At 35.2% G+C, this 19,580-nt stretch overlaps 9 protein-coding genes across 9 annotated transcripts; 2 read left to right on the top strand and 7 right to left on the bottom strand.

The window, feature by feature from the left end:
* Positions 1 to 369: 369 nt before the first annotated feature.
* Positions 370 to 737, bottom strand: BX664DRAFT_330517 (uncharacterized protein). Its single transcript, XM_051544987.1, has one exon. The coding sequence runs from the start codon at positions 723 to 725 to the stop codon at positions 432 to 434; it is 294 nt and encodes a 97-aa protein (XP_051402215.1). The 5' UTR covers positions 726 to 737; the 3' UTR covers positions 370 to 431.
* A 1,369-nt stretch (positions 738 to 2,106) lies between these two features.
* On the bottom strand, positions 2,107 to 2,569 carry BX664DRAFT_330515 (uncharacterized protein). Its single transcript, XM_051544986.1, has one exon. The coding sequence runs from the start codon at positions 2,510 to 2,512 to the stop codon at positions 2,201 to 2,203; it is 312 nt and encodes a 103-aa protein (XP_051402214.1). The 5' UTR covers positions 2,513 to 2,569; the 3' UTR covers positions 2,107 to 2,200.
* Positions 2,570 to 4,119: 1,550 nt separating this feature from the next.
* BX664DRAFT_113857 (uncharacterized protein) lies at positions 4,120 to 4,397 on the bottom strand. Its single transcript, XM_051539729.1, has one exon. The coding sequence runs from the start codon at positions 4,357 to 4,359 to the stop codon at positions 4,183 to 4,185; it is 177 nt and encodes a 58-aa protein (XP_051402213.1). The 5' UTR covers positions 4,360 to 4,397; the 3' UTR covers positions 4,120 to 4,182.
* Positions 4,398 to 4,812: 415 nt separating this feature from the next.
* Positions 4,813 to 5,325, bottom strand: BX664DRAFT_330512 (uncharacterized protein). Its single transcript, XM_051544985.1, has 2 exons — positions 5,274 to 5,325; positions 4,813 to 5,180 (listed from the first exon to the last, which is right to left on the bottom strand). Exon 2 carries the CDS (start codon positions 5,166 to 5,168, stop codon positions 4,875 to 4,877), a length of 294 nt encoding a protein of 97 aa, XP_051402212.1. The 5' UTR covers positions 5,169 to 5,180; positions 5,274 to 5,325; the 3' UTR covers positions 4,813 to 4,874.
* Positions 5,326 to 6,670: 1,345 nt separating this feature from the next.
* Positions 6,671 to 7,021, bottom strand: BX664DRAFT_330511 (uncharacterized protein). The gene has a single exon (XM_051544984.1). It carries the CDS (start codon positions 6,985 to 6,987, stop codon positions 6,676 to 6,678), a length of 312 nt encoding a protein of 103 aa, XP_051402211.1. The 5' UTR covers positions 6,988 to 7,021; the 3' UTR covers positions 6,671 to 6,675.
* Positions 7,022 to 8,168: 1,147 nt separating this feature from the next.
* On the bottom strand, positions 8,169 to 9,375 carry BX664DRAFT_113832 (uncharacterized protein). Its single transcript, XM_051539728.1, has 2 exons — positions 8,806 to 9,375; positions 8,169 to 8,717 (listed from the first exon to the last, which is right to left on the bottom strand). Exons 1-2 carry the CDS (start codon positions 9,282 to 9,284, stop codon positions 8,576 to 8,578), a joined length of 621 nt encoding a protein of 206 aa, XP_051402210.1. The 5' UTR covers positions 9,285 to 9,375; the 3' UTR covers positions 8,169 to 8,575.
* Positions 9,376 to 12,491: 3,116 nt separating this feature from the next.
* Positions 12,492 to 15,293, top strand: BX664DRAFT_330501 (Oxysterol-binding protein-domain-containing protein). Its single transcript, XM_051544983.1, has 5 exons — positions 12,492 to 13,654; positions 13,726 to 14,039; positions 14,105 to 14,281; positions 14,355 to 14,850; positions 14,947 to 15,293. Exons 1-5 carry the CDS (start codon positions 12,796 to 12,798, stop codon positions 15,192 to 15,194), a joined length of 2,094 nt encoding a protein of 697 aa, XP_051402209.1. The 5' UTR covers positions 12,492 to 12,795; the 3' UTR covers positions 15,195 to 15,293.
* BX664DRAFT_330498 (beta-1,4-mannosyltransferase) lies at positions 15,294 to 17,380 on the bottom strand. Its single transcript, XM_051544982.1, has 7 exons — positions 17,075 to 17,380; positions 16,812 to 17,008; positions 16,491 to 16,726; positions 16,330 to 16,402; positions 15,763 to 16,259; positions 15,613 to 15,688; positions 15,294 to 15,542 (listed from the first exon to the last, which is right to left on the bottom strand). Exons 1-7 carry the CDS (start codon positions 17,322 to 17,324, stop codon positions 15,417 to 15,419), a joined length of 1,455 nt encoding a protein of 484 aa, XP_051402208.1. The 5' UTR covers positions 17,325 to 17,380; the 3' UTR covers positions 15,294 to 15,416.
* A 142-nt stretch (positions 17,381 to 17,522) lies between these two features.
* Positions 17,523 to 19,264, top strand: BX664DRAFT_358155 (uncharacterized protein; the record flags this gene model as incomplete). Its single annotated transcript, XM_051548008.1, has 5 exons — positions 17,523 to 17,684; positions 17,782 to 18,387; positions 18,538 to 18,704; positions 18,780 to 19,035; positions 19,104 to 19,264. Exons 1-5 carry the CDS (start codon positions 17,567 to 17,569, stop codon positions 19,262 to 19,264), a joined length of 1,308 nt encoding a protein of 435 aa, XP_051402207.1. The 5' UTR covers positions 17,523 to 17,566.
* Positions 19,265 to 19,580: the final 316 nt, after the last annotated feature.

Below are 19,580 nucleotides of genomic sequence, written 5' to 3'. Positions count from 1 at the left end.
AAAACAGAACATTTGATTCATTTACCAATACTCCTCAATAAGATATTGTTAAGTGCCTTACTTCAGAAAATACAGAAAGTGTGGCGGAAAACAAGCATCATAGCTATATTAATACAATACCACAAAGAAGAAAGATTTTCTAGACGTAAACTAGCAAAGGAAGCATGAATTGCGATCAAGTCCAGTTACTGCATTGGGGACAGAATAAGCCTCTTAATATCGTCGTTCCCATTTTTTTTTCTGACAAAAACATCAAAGAACTCAAGAAAACTTTACCCAGAAAATACATATTTTCATGTCTAGTTATTTTGATGAAACCCTCAGCTGTTACTATTGATTTATTGGACATTACAAAAAACGAACTCATCCGACGTTTTCTATTGAATTCATGTTACCATGACTTAAGACAATGTTTATTATTATAATAATAATTAAGGACAGAATGTACCAGTTCTAGAACTGCTAAGGATACATTGAGTTGAATAGTTTTTGCCAGCATCGATACACTTTTTAGCCATACATGCACTACTTTCCACATCTGAGGCCCAACAACCAAGTTGCTTTCTGTAATTCTTGAATCCACAGTCATCTCCTGCTTTATAACTAGGGCTAACGCCAAGAAGGCTTCCAGAGCCAGCTTGAACACACTTGTGACAATAATCAAATGCAGAGATGGCTCCAATAAAGCACATAAAGAGAAGGTTGAAAAGGAATAACTTGTTCATTCTGAGAGAGTACTATTCAATTGTGATCAATCAAAAAAAAAGAGTTGAATACCTTCTACATAGTCACAATTAAATGGTTTCTAAAATGTTAGTTTTACTTGCAAGTACGGATAGACCAGGTAAGAAAATATGAAGTGAATAAAATAGAAAAAGATGGAGTCAGTAGGCATTTTTATATCACAAAAAAAGAAATGCAATTTAGGAAGTGGTTATACAAATTATCCGTTTCAAGCTCTATCACTCGAAATACAAGAAAAAAAAAAAACTTACGCCTTAAAATTATGAAGAAAAGTAATAAAATTTAAAGTTAAGAACCACGGGAAGTCTGGTCTTATTGAAATGAGTTACTCATTTTTTTTTAATTTTTCAATTTTTTTTTTTTTCAGTGTTTCCAGTAAATTACGGGAACACCGTTCATCGGCATCATCAAATTCCTGAATATTGGCCGTCATCATGAACATTTTCTTAATTCAAGCACTTGGCTTTTTGTTTTTGCTCATACTATCCAGGTAAACTGCATAATCGAAGCATATGTCAAAAAGCAACACCTTATACGCCTTAGTCTTACTATGATCGTTTATTATCCCTAGTTTTACATGTCCATATTTTGACATTTCAAGAAATATTTTACCAGGTATTCATGTTTTTCCATTATGGGGAACAATGTGACACAAACTGTCAGCACAGCCACACCGATGGTAGCATTTATGCATTGACACTACCACGTATAGAGCACTTTCTTTCCGATGATAGTATCTTCTCTTACACCTCCTCCAATGGAAAACAGGACTGTTCTATAATTATTATTCTCCTATTAAAGGACTGTCTAACTTTTGTGGCAGTGTTAATGCACCAATGTTTTAAACGATGTGGCTATGGCGTGGCTGTGTTGACAGTTCGTATCACAATGGAAAAATATGAACACCTGGTAAAACATTTCTTGAAATGTCAAAATATGGACATGTAAAACTAGGGATAATAAACGATCATAATAAGACTAAGACAAAAAAGGTAGTTTTTTTTTTTGAAGTTTGTTTCAAACATCCGGTTACCTGAATATTGTAAACAGAAAAAAAAAATGTCAGTTGCTTTGGTCAAGAAAAGGACGGCGGTCAATGTAAAGTAGTTGCTGACATAATTTATTTCAAAAGGAATAAACTTTCTGATTGTTCTTAACTTTAATTTTTATTGCTCGTACTTCCATATTTTTAAGACAAGGCTTTCTATTTTTTCTTGCATTTCGAATGGTAGGTAGGACTTGAAATATGGCCACTTGCATGACCATCACTAAATTGCAAATGTTTTGGTATAAAAGTGCCCACTAATATTTCTTTTTGATACTTTATTTTTATCTTTTTTTTTTTTATTTATACTTGTAAGTAAAAAAGTGAAATTCTAGTAACTAGTTCCCAATCTTCATACAAAAAAAAAAGTCCTGATTTTTTCTTTGCCAATCCTTTTTTCTTTTCTTATTACTATAGTTTATCAAGATGCTTAAATATTTGTTTTCCATTGTTGTTCTTGCCTTTGTCCTCGCTCAGACTGTACAAGGCTGTGTCTTCTTGAATTATCAAAGATGTGTTGATCCCCCAAATGAACATGGACCTGGTGTTGGACCTACTTATGAAGCTGGAAGCAACTGTGGATTCAAGAAATATATTTCTAATGGTAATTCTCCTATCGATGTTAAAAAGAGTTGGGCTACTTGTGTTGGCTATAACGCCTGTTTCCATAAATATTGTAAAGATGCTGGCAAGAATTACGTCTATAGCAATTATTAATTTCATTTAGATACAAAAAAAAAAAATTTCTCATCTTTACCACTTCTTTAAATTATAAACGTGTAATAAAGTTCTTGTTTTAACTTAATAAAATTGTTTACGTTTATGCTAATCCAAGTCCCTGGTGTGGCTGGAGACTGGAAAATTTGGACAGCTCGTCGGGACTCAAAGAGGCTCCACGACAAAATATAAAGTCCCTTTTTTTTTTTGACCTATTGTATTTTGAGACGAAGTTGACTTCAAATAAGTAAAGAATGCCACTTTAAATAACTACTCTCTTAAATTATGAGTAGTGAAGTCGAAGAATTCCTCAATCTCTGGCCACTGGGAGCATTATTTGAAAGTGAAATATATATCTATATTCGACCAACACAAGAAGGATGCTTCGAAACAATCTACTATTGATGAGCTTTTCCAACGGTAAGTCTATATATAAATATGCAAAGATTACTTTATACTTTATTTAATCTAACAAAAATATCATCTTAGGCGAGAATCATTTGACAATGACAGGTTATGCGTGCTTCTTGCAGAATGGATGGCCAGCGATGATTAACCCTTTACGACAGTGGAATCTCCTTTTTTCAGAAAATTAGCGTCATACTTGAATCCAAACGCGTTGATACCTTCGGCTGTTATAGTACGCAACGTCATTGTCACGAATTACAACACCCATTGCTCCTCTTTGATTTCGTTCATATCTGTAAGTAGGCAATATCAAGATATACACGATTGTATGCTTACTGTATTCTTTCTCTTTTAAGGTGTTGATTCCAAAATATCTCTCACTCTAGATATGTGGACTTCCCCTAATCAATTGTCATTCATGGATGTTACTGGACATTTTGTGGATAAGGATTTTAAACTGAAACATCTGTTACATGATATCATCCACGTGGAAGGAAAACACTCTCCGTAACTTGACATTAACAAAAAGGTAAAAATATATCTTTGTTTGCGTATACTGTGATGTATTGTTTTTATCTACTAACACTCTCTTCATACGCAATTGACGAGCATGGATACTAGCAATGGTAACTGACAACGCGACCAGCGACAACAGAATGACGCATGATTTGTTACGCCTTCGAGATGGAATTCCTAACATCAAGAAGCTCAAGTCAGTATCGGATGTTGTCACTCGTCGAAACTCTACATACGACTTGGTTTCCTATATATCAAACAAGAAATTGGTAACCTTACATTTCCTCGATCCGTAGATGAACTGCCTTCCTTTGTAAATGGTAGATGAAGATGTGTGATTCGATTTGGTCAAGAATGAATGATCTTTGTTTAAAGTCATATTGTATGTCGAAAAAAGCTAAGAGATGGTTCGCTAAGAATGATGTAAAGCTTTTGGATCGGCCACCATATTCTCCTGACCTGAATCCAATCGAGAATGTATGGTTTTATCTCAAATGCCAGCTTGCAAAGTACGACGAGGCCCCCAATTCAATCAATGAGCTTTGGAAGCGTGTAGAGGATGTCTGGGAAAGGGATGATGTGAAAGAACTGCCAAGAAATGTCAAGATACTATGCCAAAAAGAATAGAAGCCGTTTTGAAAGCAAAAGGTGGACAAACAAAGTGGTGATTGGGATGTGGGTGTATTGGAAATGGCGAACCAAAAAATTGATCGAATGACTATTTTTTTTATTTGTATGTATCTCCATGATTATTAAAGATATAGATATGAAATAAAAACCAAATTATTCATCATCAATAGAGCTTTCAAATGATATATAAAAAAAAATATAGATTTTATTAATAGCATTTTTGAGAAAAAAATAAAAAAAGGTAAAAAAAAAATGCCGATTATACGATCAATCTTTTGAGTCGTTGTACCTTCCCTCATTATTTTCACATTGTATTAAAGTTTCATTCATTTCTCCATTGTTGTATTGATCTCGATAAAACATATCTTGATATATTGTCTTCATGTCTTTTTTTTCCCAAAGCAGATCTTGCATTATCACCCTTTCAAATATCGCTCCAGAGATGTCCGTAGATCAAAACCCAGTAACGGGATGATAGGATGATGGTTGATGATTGATTACTTCAGCAGGTGAGCTGATTATTTTCATCCTATCAGCATCTTCGACAGCAAATTACCTAATGCAAAAACGCTGAAAGTTTCAGCGTTTCTGGAGTACAGACAAATACAGAAGATATGGTGGAAAACAAGTATCATAGCCATATTAATACAATACCACAAAGAAGAATATTTTTTTTTAGATATAAATCAGCAAAGGAGGCATGAATGCCACCAAGTGCAGTTACTGTATTGGGGACAGAATGAATCTCTTCTGACGGTTTATATTGAATTCATGTTAACATGAATTAAGACATTGTTTATTATTATAATAACAATTAAGGACAGAATGTACCAGTTCTAGAACTGCTAAGGATACATTGAGTTGAATAGTTTTTGCCAGCGGCGATACACTTTTTAGCCATACATGCACTATAATCCACATCTGAGGCCCAACAACCAAGCTGCTTTCTGTAATTCTTGAATCCACATTCGTCTCCTGCGGTATAACTGGGGCCAACGCCAAGAAGGCTTCCAGAGCCAGCTTGAACACACTTGTGACAATAATCAAATGCAGAGATGGCTCCAATAAAGCACATAAAGAGGAGGTTGAAAAGGAATAACTTGTTCATTCTGAGACAGCACTATTCAATGGTTATCAATCAAAAAAAAAAAGAGTTGAATACCTTTTACATAGTCACAATTAAATAAAATGATAGAATTTTCGTTTTACTTACAAGTATGAATAAACCAGATAAGAAAATATAAAATGAATAAAATAAAAAAAAAAAGGATGGGGTCGGTAGGTACTTTTATATCATAGAAAAAAATGCAATTTAGCAAGTGGTTATACAAATTATCCGTTTCAAGCTCTATCTTTCGAAATGCGAGGGAAAAGAAAAAAAGAGGCTTCGCCCTAAAATAAAGAATAGTAATAAAAAAAAAAATTAAAGTTAAAGACCACAGGAAGTCTGGTCTTATTGAAATGAGTTACCCATTTGTTTTTAATTTTTAATTTTTGGTTTTTCAGTGTTTCCAGTAAATTACGGGAACACCGTCCATCGTCATCATCAAATTACTGAATATTGGCCATCATCATGAACATTTTCTTAACCCAACCGACTACCTTTTTTTCTCCTGTTTATAATATCCAGATAACTGGATGATCGAAGCACATGTCAGAAAACAACCTTATATGCCTTAGTCTTATTATGATCGTCTATTATTTCCAGTTTTACATTGTTTCCATTTTGATATTTTGAGATGTAGTTAATACCAGGTGTTCATTTTTTTTTCCTTTATAGAATATAATGTGATACGAAGTATCAACACAGCCACACCATTTATGGTATTAAATGTATTAACACTGCCACAAAGTCAAAACAGTTCTTTAATGGGAGAATAAAGTGTAGAGCACGTTACCTTTTCCATTGGTGGAGGTGTACAAAAGGATATTAACATGATACAGCGGAAAAAAAGAAGTGCTCCATATTTGGCAGTGTTCATGCATAAAATTCTACAGTCGGTGTGGCTGTGTTGATATTTTGTATCACATTGCACCCCATAATGGAAAAATTTGAAGATCCCGGTAAAACATTTCCCGGAATTCGAAATATGGGCATGAAAGCTAGGGATAATGGATGATCATAGATACTTGGGCATAAAAAAGCAGTTTGTTTGTTTTTTTTGAACTGTTTCAATCATCCAGTTACCTGGATATTATAAACAAAAAAAAAAGGTCAGTTGCTTTGGTTTACGAAATTGATGATGGTTAATGTGAAGTAATTGCTGACATAAATTATTTCAAAAAGGATAAACTTTCTCATTGTTGTTAACTTTAATTCTTATTACTTGTACTTCCAAATTTTTATGGCGAAGTTTTCCTTTTTTTGCTTACATTTCGAATGGTAGATAGGACTTGAAATAAAACCACTTGCATAACTATCATCAAATTGCAAAAAAAAAAAAATTTTTTTGGTATAAAAGTACCGACTGATATTTCTTTTTGATATTTTATTTTTATCTTTTTCTTTTATTTATACTTGTAAGTAAAAAGTAAAATTCTAGTAACTAGTTCCTAATCTTCATACAAAAAAAAAATCCTGATTTTTTCTTTGCCAATCCTTTTTTTTCTTATTACTATAGTTTATCAAGATGCTTAAATATTTGTTTTCCATTGTCGTTCTTGCCTTTGTCCTTGCCCAAACTGTACAAGGCTGTGTTTTCTTGAACTATCAAAGATGTGTTGATGCTCCAAATGAACATGGACCTGGTGTTGGACCTACTTATGAAGCTGGAAAGAATTGCGGATTCAAGAAATATATTTCTAATGCTAACTCCCCTATTGATATTCCTAAGAGTTGGGCTACATGTGTTGGCTATAACGCCTGTTTCCATAAATATTGTCAAGATGCTGGCAAGAACTACGTCTACAGCAATTATTAATTTCATCTAGACACCAAAAAAATAAAATTCTGATCTTTGCTACTTTAAATTACAAAGTGTAATAAAGTTCTTATTTGTAAATTTTTTATATCCAAAGTTTTCAAAAGTCCTTAAAAGTCTCGAAAATATAATATCTGCACCTAATAAATTTCATATAGAAAGAAAAGCCCAGATAACTAAAATAATTTGACGGTAAACTCTTCTGTATTACAAACTTAAATCACCTCTAGTCTATAACCCTGGTCCTTATCCTCCCCATTCATACCCTCAAAGAGCATCTTGCCCGAATATACGATGTAACAATAATAAAGGCAAAAAAAAAAAAAAAAAAAAAAAAAAAAAGAAACCAGGCAGTTTATTTAGAAATAACAATGATAGGATCAATGCGGATAATAAATTATCGACCACTGATAAAACATCGCCAAGTGCGTAGAGCATGTAATACCGCTAATAATTCCCTTAGAAAGATGGCCACCATCGTTACCAGTTATCGGCTTTGTTAATCTTCTTGATGAACGTTCGTACCAGTTACACAGCGCACGTAACAACTCTTCTGTTACCTTGCATTGATCCTTTCACGTTTTGCAGCACGTTGGTGATCTCTTGGTTATCACTATTCTTGTCTCTTCCAACCAACTCTGAATTTGCGTTGCACAGAGGGGATCTTTTTTTTTTTCTCCTTAACATCCCACGGGCCAAAGTAAGATGGTCTCCATCGCCTATTTTTTATCATGATGTCGCCAATTGTCCGCCTTTCGTATTTTCTTCAGCAATTTTTTGAAGTTGGGCAGATATGCATCGCGATATAGATTCTGTCCCACATGTCAGATACTTTTCCTGTCCATGAATTTGCCTGGATTCCAGTGTATAATGTTACTATGTCACCGAGCTTGAAAGGAGGTTTCCACTGCCGTATGTCTTCGATGATTTTATGGCTCTTTTTTAGTTTTCTTGAGATTTTTGTATAGCTTCACAAGCATCCTTTCGTATTTGATTTCCGTTGTGGTACGTACATCAAGTTTATGCTGATATCTTGATTGATGCACATTGTATGTCGTACGTTGTTGATCATATGGTGTTTTTGGATGATAACCATAGGTGAGAAAAAAGGGAGAGTGATTCGTTGATGCTTGTTTGATCGTTCGGTATGCGTACAATGTTGCAGGCAGGTATTGATCCCAAACAGGTTTTTGCTGTTTCGCTGATTTTTTTTACAATCATACCGATTGTCGAATTGATGCGTTCGATGAGTCCATTGGCTTGTGAGTTTCCAATCGATATCGTGATGTGATGAATTGTATATTGAAAACAAACCTTTTTTTATTAAATCGCTAACAAAAGGTTTTCCATTATCGGTGATGATGATGTGTGGACATCCATGTCGACAGATGATTTCTTCGTAAATAGAAAGAGCAACTTCGGCAGCAGTTTGGTATCGTAAAGGACGTGCTTCAACCCATTTCGTGAGGTATTCAATTGCTGCAATAATGTATCGTGAACCGGTTTGTGATGTGGGTACATGTTTGACATCTAACGCCCATTTTTCAAATGGTCTTGATCCAACAGGTATCGCTTTTCCGATTTTGTACAATCGTCAGGAAATTTGAGATGCTTTTAGTAATAAGATATTTGATCGATTTGACTGATCTTGAATTACTTTTCTACAGAGTACGACAGAGGCATCAGTTTCAAAATATCCGCCAAAAGAGACACTTCTTCCACATACTCCAGGATATCTATTTTTAAAAGTAAAAAAATAAAAAAAGAAAATTTAGGATCCGGTATAGTCTTTTTTTATTATTATTCATCATTCTTGTAATTTACTCGTTATGATAGCGGATCTTCCGTAGATCAATGATATTCTCTACGGTCCCGGCACCTTGAATGTATGATTGCAAATTGGCCATCCTAAGGATCATCTCGCAAACTGCTTTGTTTATCTTGATGTACTTCTTGGTGAATGAAGGCTTCGGCACCAAGTTGAACAATCGTTGTAGCTTGGCAATTTCGAACAATTCCGGACGAAAACATTGCAAGAATAATTCTTCATGGACATAAGGGTCAGGATCAGGTAATGACAAATACTCTCTTGATCTTGCAATTTGTGCGCGTGTATTGGCAACTAATTGATCTAGTTGCTTCCAAGATTCATCAGATAGCCCGTTTATTCCGTCCCGCACAAATGGATGATTATAGTCGCCTAGCCAAGAGGTTCCTTCTTCTTCTTCCCAATGTATCAATTTCAGCAAGCAATCGGATCTGTCGATGTGCCCATACCGTAGTGGCTGCTTCTTGAACATCATTTGCTAATCGTATTTGCCCAGCATTATATTGTTCCATATGAAAAGCAATATTGTATCCAACCTTGGCAAATAATTGAATGTGCCTTGATATAAACGCAGTGCTCAATGTTTGCACCAGTCGTTCATGATCACCATATCCAGGAATACCCGCAGCGGCCATATTGTCAGCAAAATTTTCCATCATTACTTGGCGAACACTTTCTTCAGCAGCACTAGCAACTTGAAAATAGTCATTGACATCATTGTCATGGTTAATAATGCGTTCCTCCATTTGTTGACGGAGAATGGAATTTTCGCCCTGTTTTGCAATGGAGGCCAACCTTCCTCTTGTTCCGGTTCAGGTTCCTTGGGATCAGTCGTAGTATTCATGACAAGTGGTATATCAGTGACATTGTTTGACCAGAATGCGGCGTCTTCAAACAAAGGTTGTGTGGCTATGGTTTCTTGGAATTCTTACAATTTTTGTAATGGAATCTAGTTGTAGCTATCAAAGTCAAAACAGCCAGTCTTGTATCTTGATTTGTAATATATAAGAGGTGGATGAGATCTATGAAAAAGGGAACAATACAACCAATAATACTGATGAGCTATTACACCACATGCAGCAACTCTGCTGTTACCTTTCATTGTTCCTTTCATATTGTTCAGGCCGTTCATCATCTCTTTACTGTTATCGTTCTTGTCCCATGTAAGCAATTCTGAATTGGCGTTACACAGCGAGGAAACGAAAACTTTCTACCCAGTTTCTGTCCATCCGTGCTGAATTTGAAAGAGGTCGTACAAAGCAGACGCCATCAACAACAAGCACCAGCATCTTTCACGACGCGCGTACACATATGTATGTGGTTTTGACAAAACAATTTGTATAATATAATAAAGATTTGAAATATATTCTTTCAATGTCACTTGTCCCCTGAATAGTAATAGATTTCATTCCAGAAAACATATTCTTCGTCACCGAAAGGAAGTATCAACGCACATAGTGTAATATGCCACGTAAACAGGATGTCATGAACTAATTCTATGTAACCCATATGCACACATGTTGAGTAATAAAAAAGACCTATTTTATGATTAGAAGATAAAAACATAAGTATAATGAGAGATAGAATAAATAAAAGCGCTTACGGTATCTGTACAGTTTGACAATATTATATCAACATAAATAATAAGAAAGAGAAAGAGAAAAGAAAGAGAAAAAGAAACAAAAACTATATCTGGAGGAGTGACTGCATTACAACATATGATATTCACTTTAAATTGAGACAAAGTATGAAAAGAATAAATTAAGTTTGGGAGATCCTTTTAACGCACTTCAGCGTTGCATAGTTGCTCTTTGTCTAATATGACATAAATATGACAGAATCCGAGTTTCTTACCCGAAACACCATCCCTTTTGTCTATATCATCAAAGGTGCTTTTTGACATGATGGGTCATATTCAACAAAGCAGCTGTATCGTACTACACGAAATCTTAGGTCTGAGTCAGAATTCTATTTCTTTCTTTCTTTCTTTCCCCTTTGTGTACCTTTTTGTTTTTTCCCTCACTTTCTCATTTTTCGTCCTCTTTTCCTCTTCTTATTCCAACCTTGATACAGTCTCTTCTTTTTAGTTTAGAATATAAATACATTATTTGATTTCTATATTAGTAAAAAGTTATCTTTGGTCAATATGCTCACTTTACATTAGATCCTGAACCAGTTGACTCATTGAATTCAATCAAATGACTATTATAATTTTTTGATCATCTTCAAGCAAATAAAAAGAAAAAAATAAAACCTCCTCTTTACCATACTGTCGACGTCTTGTTTTTTCTTTTTTTGTTAGTGTTTTTAATATTGGATGCCATACGTCCTACTGGGGTCGTGGATGCCTGGATTACAAAGACAACTGTCAAACGATCAAAGAAACGCAAAACTGGATCAACTTACGGCGAAAGGAAAAGTAGCAACAGCAGGAAGAGTAACTAACTCATGGGCAATCGAGAAATGGGGTGGACACAGGTTCTGTGTTACGTGAATGAAGAAATCATGTGGCATTTATCATCATCATCAGCAAAAAAAAAAAAAAAAGGGTCTATGCAGTACAATGATTTTAACTGATTGAATAAAGTGTACTTTGCCGTTCAATATGTTACTTTACTAGCTAACGTTCGAACTTTTCAAAAATTCTTCGTATCTGTCTATACTTGTATAAATAAGACTGAGAAAGAAGAGAACAGTAAAAAAAAAAAATGATAACAAAACATATGAATTGATTTTGACATGTGAGGAATAACTATCAACCTCGTTACAGGTATCCAAATGTAGTCTGATCGAGATGACAAAAAGGATATGAATGATAAGGGGTGACCCATGGCTTGATACCTTCATCCTAAGAAAGCGGCGATCCAAAATTTGTTCTTTAGCAATATTTCTGGGGAGGTTTCCTCATTAGAAAAAAAAAAGCATGCACGTCCCCTATTTAATTTACTTCTTCATTCTTTTTTTTTTCTTTAGTTATTGAACCTTTATCATATAAAGTAAACTATGGAAGTGGTTCAAGTACAACCTAGGGATAGGTAAATAATAAGAAAAATGGTTTATCATATCTATTGTTATTAAGAGGCTTGGCTAACCTTGTTTTTTTCTCTCACTCTCTTTTTCTCTACCTACACCTTGTTTTATTTTCCTAGTTATCTACACTACGTCTATGTACCAACAAAAAATACCACGATCATATGGTCCTTTACTACCAAACGAAATAACATTCAGTTTGGTGTATATAAACGTCATGGTCAAGAACCTTTGCCTTCTTCCTCTGAAATTCTTTTCCGTACTCAAGCCGTTCGACAAGGTTCTTTACCGTCTGGAGAACTTTTGAATCCACAAGGTAAGAAAAACAACTACCTACTGTCTTTCTCTCTTTCTTCATCCTTAGTCAATGAGTTTATTGGAATTTTTCTTATCTTTTGACAACTATTTGGTTTGAAAATAGGTATTTCCGAGGCCGATGTACTTGCTTCCTCAGCTAGTTCCATTCATAGTAGTCATTCTCCATCTTCCACTCGTCCGAGAGCCAAGTCTGTAGCATCCATCAAATTACGAGAACAAGGTTTGGTTGAAATTGTTCCTATTCAGCAAACAAGCTCTAGTCAATCCAAAGTCGAAGGTTCATTGATGGTAGCTGAACCTGGAAACTATGTTCTTGTCTTTGGTAAAAAAAAAAAAAAAAAAAAAAAAAAAAAAAAAAAAAAAAATTGAAAAGACTATATAGAAGAGACCTTATCTATATATTAACACACATATATTCATCTATTAATATATTATATATCATTGTAGATAATACATTTTCTCGCAATACACCGAAATTGCTAACCTTATCCGTCACCTTATCTGAAACCCCACTTGTAGGACTCAATGGGAATGCTGGTATCAATGGTGTTATAAGTACTAGTGGTATTGCTGGTGACGGATCATCATCTAATCAATACGAACTTACTGGATGGCTATTGAAAAAACGACGTAAGAAAATGCAGGGATGGGCTAAACGTTGGTTTCGATTATCGCCTTCGGGAGTATTGTCCTATTCGACATCCCCTACCGGTGTGCCTCGAGGATTGATCCAAATTCGAATTTCCACCATCACTCATCAACCAAAATCACGTACGATACATATTGATTCTGGTACTATGATTTATCATTTGAAAGCATTGACACCTGAAGATCATGAAACCTGGACGAAACATTTGAAAAAGCATCGAGCTTCAGGTCTGGAAACTGAAGTGGAAAGTTTTGAAGAATGGCGACATAAGCGTCAATCTCGTCATGTCTCGGCTATCGCCAAGGAAAAAGCTAAAATTGATATCAACAGAGGATTACAAGGTAGTCAGCAAGTGAAGGAAAAATTGGAATGTTTGGACCAATGGATTCAGAAAGGATTCGCAAACAATCATCCCGACGAAAAAAGTACCTGGATGGCTCGATTGGTTCAACTCAAAGATGATTTGGAAATAGCGATTGAACGTCAAGATCAACAATGGTCTGTGGTGCAAGAAACTGTATTACAAGGGGATCCATTCAATCTCAACAGGAGTAGTGGTGCTTCGTCTCCTCTCTCCACCGTAAGCCACGCTGTCACTACTGTCAATCCTTTAGTGAATGATGAAAGTTCTACTTCTGGTCTGCGTCGTAGTACTACCATAGTGTCTCATGATTCTACATTTTCGGATGAATTTTACGATGCAGAGGACGCCGTATTGAGTCTTAGTGAAGAAGAAAATGATGGTGGAGAAAACGAACATGTTGAAGAAGCTGCAGATACTACTGAAGATGACGAAGAAGAAGAAGAGGAAGAAGAGGAAGAACAAGAAAGACATGAAAATCAACAAGGTAAAGAAGAAGAAGAAGAAAAAAAAACAACTATGTTACTCATCGATATATTTCTTAAAAATTCCATTCAGAAAACAAAGACTGGACCCAGCAAGTTCTAGAATGCCCGCATCGTCGTCATCGTTTACCTTCGCCTGCTGTTGGAGATGTTGGTTCTGCTTTATCAGTATTTCGTAAAAATGTAGGCAAGGATTTATCTACCATTGCCATGCCTGTCAGTATGAATGAACCTTTGAATATCCTTCAAAAAGCATGTGAAGAATTGGAATACTCAGAACTGTTAGATAAAGCTTGCTTGTTATCGGCGCCAATGGAACGACTTATGTACATTACCATTTTTGCAATTTCTAGTTATACCTCTTCTCAATATCGAACTGGTCGAAAGGTAACTTCTTCAGTTAAAGGATCAAAGTAGTAACATCATTAATAATGATTATATATACTTGATAGCCTTTTAATCCTATGATGACGGAAACTTATGAAAACATTCGACCTGATAAAGGATTCCGATTTATATCAGAAAAAGTATCTCATAATCCATTGATTATTGCTGCTCATGCTGAATCGAAGAATTACAAATATTGGCAGTGTACCAAGATCAAAAGCAAGTTCTGGGGGAAATCTATGGTAAAGCATAAAAATAAAATTATTGTGGATATCAATGAATAAGGATCTCAAAAATTATTTTTATTTTATTTAGGAATTCATGACAGAAGGTGTTTATCATGTCAATTTAACTGGTCACGATGATCATTATACCTATTCCAAACCAAGTAGCTGGATGCGTAATATGATTGCTGGTGAAAAATATTTGGAACATGCTGGTGAGATGAAGGTAACAAATCATACGACGGGTGACTATGCAATAGTAACTTTCAAGGAAGGTACTGGTGGTGGATTATTTGGTGCACCAACAAATCGAAATGACATTATAGCAACCTTTTATACAAGTAACAATAAAAAGGTACGACGTGTAGTAGGCAAATGGAGTGATAAATTAGCGGAAGAAGTAGATATGAACAAACGGCAATTATCTGTATTATGGACTGCCAATTCGCCTGGTGTAGAAAATTATGCGGATTATTATGGCTTTACTCGATATTGTATGGAATTGAATGAAATCACTACCTTGGAAAAGGATAAATTACCTATCACGGATACTCGATATAGACCTGATCAGCATTTGTATGAACTTGGTAAGTAAAAAAAAAAAAAAAATTCAAGACGAGGAAGTGTTTTCTTTTTATTTTATTTTAATTGATCTAATTTTATCTAATCATATTATATAATAGGACGAGTGGATGAAGCAGATGCGGAAAAACAACGTATAGAACAAAAGCAAAGAGAACGTCGAAAAGAATTTGAACAGAAAGGCATTCCATGGAAACCTCGTTGGTTCGCTTTGCAACAAGATCAATATAATGAACCTGATTTCATCACTCCTGATGGTACTGTGGGTGAATCTTGGGTCTTTACTAATCAGTATTGGAATGCAAGAGAATCTGGACAATGGCCTAAAGATATGTTCTCATTGTGGTAGTTGTATCAACAGATATGAATTGAAAATTTTATAGATTTATGTATTTATAAATAATAAACCACGATATCTTATTTTTGATTTTTTCTAAAAAAAAAGATAGCATTGGAATGTGTGAAAAAGGTTGATCATCCGCTCTCAATCATTATTGCATATGATCAAAGGAAATACAATAAATCGATTTATTATTTTATGGAACAATATCCTAACAACGACTTTTTTTTTTCATGCAGCAGGGAATAATTCCATCAAGATATCCTTCCACTGATTTTCCCATGTCAATGAAGCATATTCGGACAAGACATTGGCACGTAATGTTTCCAACCGTTCAGGATGAGTCACAAATAGATCCTATCATTTTGAAAGAAGATAGGGTGAGTTTTTCTCTGAAAAAGAATAAAAAAAATGATGATGATTATACCAGAAGTTGAGCTGCCAATTGATCATCGGTGTCAAACACTAAACCATTCTTATTGTTTACAACTAATTCATCCAGGCTATATAAAACGATATAGGAAAAGATTATGCTCAGTGCCTATATGATTTTCTTCATCTTTTTTTTTTTTTGTACCATTCAAAGTTAACAGCACAAACTGGTAAACCACAACCAAACATATCAACAACTTTCATAGGTAAATCCATGCCACTGGAACTTGTGTGTAAGGAGATCCCTAAATCCGCACTTCCTAGTAATAAAGGATATTGATAGGCTTCTAGCCACATAGTGATGATTCTTGTTCGTTTCAATTGCATTCGTGAAATCATTTTTTCATAATGATCCTTCAAAGGTCCTTTGCCTGTGATGACAAATAAAAGCCTGGGTGCTTCAATAGGTGCTTCCTGTTCGTAGTGTTCTACTGCTTTCAAAAGTAGACTAAAATCTTCATCTTCAGTCCAAGATGTGGAGGATACAATTAAACGTGGTCGATCGGAACGATATATCACGGTGTCATTTGTTTCTTTACGCGTCAGTAAAGTTGTAACTGCATTATTATCGTAGCCTAAAAATTTATCAGCATCTAATGTTTGCTTCTTGACAACATCTTCAATGTGACAATTTTGTAGAAACTTCCAAAAAAAAAAAAAAAAAAGAGTGATGGTTAGATCAGTCTGTAGCATGATATAAATCAATTTTTACTTCATGAACTTCTGGTAGCGATAATCGTTTGAAGTGAGACTGTGGCCTATCTCTGAAGGTAATCATTTTTCCTCTTTACAAATCAAACAACAAAGAAGATAAATAATGATTAAAGCTGTATTAGGAACTATAAATTCCTCCTTTCATTTATTTGAACTTACTGCACGTTCCATTCTTCTAGTTCTTTACGCAGTCTAGTCGTCACTGTCAAATGAGCATAAGCTTTGTTTCCAAAGAACTTTTCATATCGTTTGGCCCAACGGACCACAGGATGATTCATTCCAAGAGTAACTCCAAGTATAGAATATCCAAAATTATGCCAATCTATAATCAACCATGCCTGACGTAAAAAGGAAACCAGTCTTGCCACCGCTAAAGTAGGGATAGAAGGAGGATTCTGTCGATTAAATGGTAAATACAAAAAGAAGAAAAATGTTTCATTGTCCCATATTCAAGAATATAAAAAGGTGTTCATTCCTTACCTGTACAAAAATAAAGTCAGGGAATTGAGTAACGCAGCCCATCAACCACCACAACTGTATAGACAAAAACAAAGCCTTGAAAGGAGCCCAAATGAGGTATAGAGGCTTCGGTAAACCTTTAGGAACCGACCAAGCTTGTTTCAAAGGTCTTACACGAATATAGCGATGAGCAGAAATACGACTTCCCACGGGTGTTTCTTTAAAAAAAAGAAAAAGAAAGGTCAAAAAAGAGAAAGTATATAATATATGAAGAATTTTCTTACCGACATATCCTATCAAGTCCACTGTACAACCACTATCAGCAAGAGAGACAGCATGATATCTCATACGTGGCGATCGTCCTATATCACCAACAACAACGACTTGCACTACTGGTCGAGGTCGCATAACAGACCGTCCCGTATTTTCAAAAAGGTAGATACGTATCAACCTCCCTCCTATCAAGTAAAAACATAGTATGGCTAGTAAAAGGCCACTCACCGAAAAGTTTCCACTTAATTCTAGACCAAGCATAGGAAAAAAGAAAAAAAGAAAAAAAGAAAACAGAGGTGGTATACAGGAGGGAAGTTAAAAAAAGAAAAGAATTACAGTCATTTCAGAAAGTGCGAGTCGCTGATTTTGAGTTTGATGTCGTGCAAAAAAAAATTCGTGTTCACGTGTCATGAACTTCGTTTATTTTTATAAAGGGAGGCGATTTTGAAGTAGTTTTTTCCGGTTTCTTTTTCCTGTTTACAATTTATTTACAGACATTCAGAATGAATATGCCATTTCTTTATGAAGATGGACAAGGACATGTTGTTGATGAGAACGGCGTTGAGCCTATGGGCCTTGTTGTTGACGAAGAGTTATTCGTTATCGAAACAGTAAATTGTCGTACTCAATTCCTAATGAATAAACCTCCGGAAAGACCTTCTAATCCTTGTAATACATCCAGTTACTAATGTAAGGAACAATGAAGATGTTGATATAGAGTCATGCAATAAGCGACGTTATACACTTTACTCTGATGAAAACAAGACCAGAGTTTTTCATTTATTTTTCGGCAAATGTTTGAATGCTTCGACTGCTGCGAGACAATTACGTATTCATATCCGACCAGCACAGAGATGGGCTAAACGTTGTTACGAGGACCCTGAAAGCATCTTTGAGAAGAAGAAAAAGCCAGGTAGACGTCGTATTCTTTGGGAGGAGCATAAGCAGTTTCTTTTAAATTATATTGTCGAGAATCCTCCTGTTGTTGTAGCTGAAATGGCAGAAATTTTAACGCAAAACTTTGTGTGGATCTTAAATGTTTCTTGTAGCACAATTTATAACTTCATGACAACTGAGTGTGATTTATCTATTAAGCAGGCACAATTCCAGCCTATAGAAAGAAATAGCGAAGAAAAGATTCAACAAAGGTACGATTGGGTACCAAAGTGGCAGCAAACTGACATGGACTTTACAACAAATTATGTCTTTCTGGATGAATCAGCTTTTCACGTTAATTTGAAACAAGGTATGGCCTGGTCAAAGAAGGGAACTCCCGCAATAGTTACAGTACCTACAACTAAAGCGAATGCAACATCGGTTTTAGGTAGCAGGCCACTCTTTTTTTTTAACCAGCGCAAAATGGCCACCTGGCCACTCTTTCTTTTTTTTTTTTTTTTTTTTTTTTTTTTTTTTTTTTTTTTTACCGCCTATGGCTTTTTTCTCTCTCTCTCTCTTTTTTTTTCTCTCATGCAAGTAAAAGAAAAATGGGTTGGTCTTTATGCTGGTCATGTAGCCCATCTGGGTAACAGAACAACAAATCGGGTCGAAGGTGCACATGCAAAATTGAAGCAACTTGTTACGTACACGAATGCCAGCATGGAAACCGTCTTTGAAAGTATTGACAGATGGTACTCGGGAATGGTAAGTCTTAATGGGCGTCTATTGTGAATGATGAAACTGACTTATCTCATTTATTTATGTTGTATGTTTTAATAGTGGGAAAAGATCGAACAACGCACCGAGATTGAATCCTTTAGATACGACCATTCATTCATGCTTGATAAAGATGTCCACAGGATGGAATGTCTAAGACTCAAGACCAGCAAGTTTGCATTTAACCGATTGAAAAACGGCGTCGTACCAGCATCGTATAGAGTGGACAGAAAGGACGATTGTGAATGTGAAATCAAGATTCAGTACAAGTTACCATGTGCCCATATGATTTCTGGTGATTCCTCTCCTATCCCATTAAGTGCGATTCATCCACGCTGGATAAGAATAACAGACCGCATGAAGATTCATCTTTAGTTTATGTTATAGGTATGAACAATGATGGCAAGAATGATTGTGATAATGATCAGGTAGAAATGAACAAAGTGATTTACGGCAGCGATGATTATTCTCGTTACGACATCCTTAAAAATATCAAGGTCATCAAGAAATTTAGTTGTCGTAGCCCTTGTATAAAACGATCAAAATAGTTTAGTGTATATAATAAAACAAATAATATTGCCCCTTTCTTCCTTATATCTTCTAAGCTAGCATATATCAATCAATTTTTTTTTTCGGAGGTGAGATAAAACTAACTAAAAACTAACTATTTTTTTTTACCAAAAGGAACGGTACCATGGGCGGGTATGTACCACATCTTTTGTCTTCTTTTCGTCAACTATAGGATTCTTTTTCGTTCCTAAATTAATCCTTGTTGACTCCACTCCGACATTCGATGTGTACTGTTGTCCGTAGAAGAAAAAATTGATTTGCTGATGGCAGTGCTTGTTGATGCTTGTGATGATG

Source organism: Halteromyces radiatus (assembly GCF_025201355.1).
Source record: "Halteromyces radiatus strain CBS 162.75 chromosome Unknown BX664scaffold_3, whole genome shotgun sequence".
NCBI classification, from domain to species: domain Eukaryota; kingdom Fungi; phylum Mucoromycota; class Mucoromycetes; order Mucorales; family Cunninghamellaceae; genus Halteromyces; species Halteromyces radiatus.
This window is presented reverse-complemented; position numbering and strand designations above follow the sequence as displayed.

Coding starts and splice junctions, on each gene's coding strand:
- BX664DRAFT_330517 (XM_051544987.1), bottom strand. CDS start 725: ATGAACAAGTTATTCCTTTTCAACCTTCTCTTTATGTGCTTTATTGGA.
- BX664DRAFT_113832 (XM_051539728.1), bottom strand. CDS start 9,284: ATGATGTTCAAGAAGCAGCCACTACGGTATGGGCACATCGACAGATCC. Junction 8,718..8,805: donor AAGATCCGCTATCATAACGA/GTAAATTACAAG, acceptor TTTTAAAAATAG/ATATCCTGGAGTATGTGGAA.
- BX664DRAFT_330511 (XM_051544984.1), bottom strand. CDS start 6,987: ATGAAATTAATAATTGCTGTAGACGTAGTTCTTGCCAGCATCTTGACA.
- BX664DRAFT_330498 (XM_051544982.1), bottom strand. CDS start 17,324: ATGCTTGGTCTAGAATTAAGTGGAAACTTTTCGGTGAGTGGCCTTTTA. Junction 17,009..17,074: donor GGACTTGATAGGATATGTCG/GTAAGAAAATTC, acceptor TTTTTTTTAAAG/AAACACCCGTGGGAAGTCGT. Junction 16,727..16,811: donor CTGACTTTATTTTTGTACAG/GTAAGGAATGAA, acceptor TTTAATCGACAG/AATCCTCCTTCTATCCCTAC.
- BX664DRAFT_113857 (XM_051539729.1), bottom strand. CDS start 4,359: ATGAGGGAAGGTACAACGACTCAAAAGATTGATCGTATAATCGGCATT.
- BX664DRAFT_330512 (XM_051544985.1), bottom strand. CDS start 5,168: ATGAACAAGTTATTCCTTTTCAACCTCCTCTTTATGTGCTTTATTGGA.
- BX664DRAFT_330501 (XM_051544983.1), top strand. CDS start 12,796: ATGCAGGGATGGGCTAAACGTTGGTTTCGATTATCGCCTTCGGGAGTA. Junction 13,655..13,725: donor AAGACATGAAAATCAACAAG/GTAAAGAAGAAG, acceptor AATTCCATTCAG/AAAACAAAGACTGGACCCAG. Junction 14,851..14,946: donor TCAGCATTTGTATGAACTTG/GTAAGTAAAAAA, acceptor ATTATATAATAG/GACGAGTGGATGAAGCAGAT.
- BX664DRAFT_330515 (XM_051544986.1), bottom strand. CDS start 2,512: ATGAAATTAATAATTGCTATAGACGTAATTCTTGCCAGCATCTTTACA.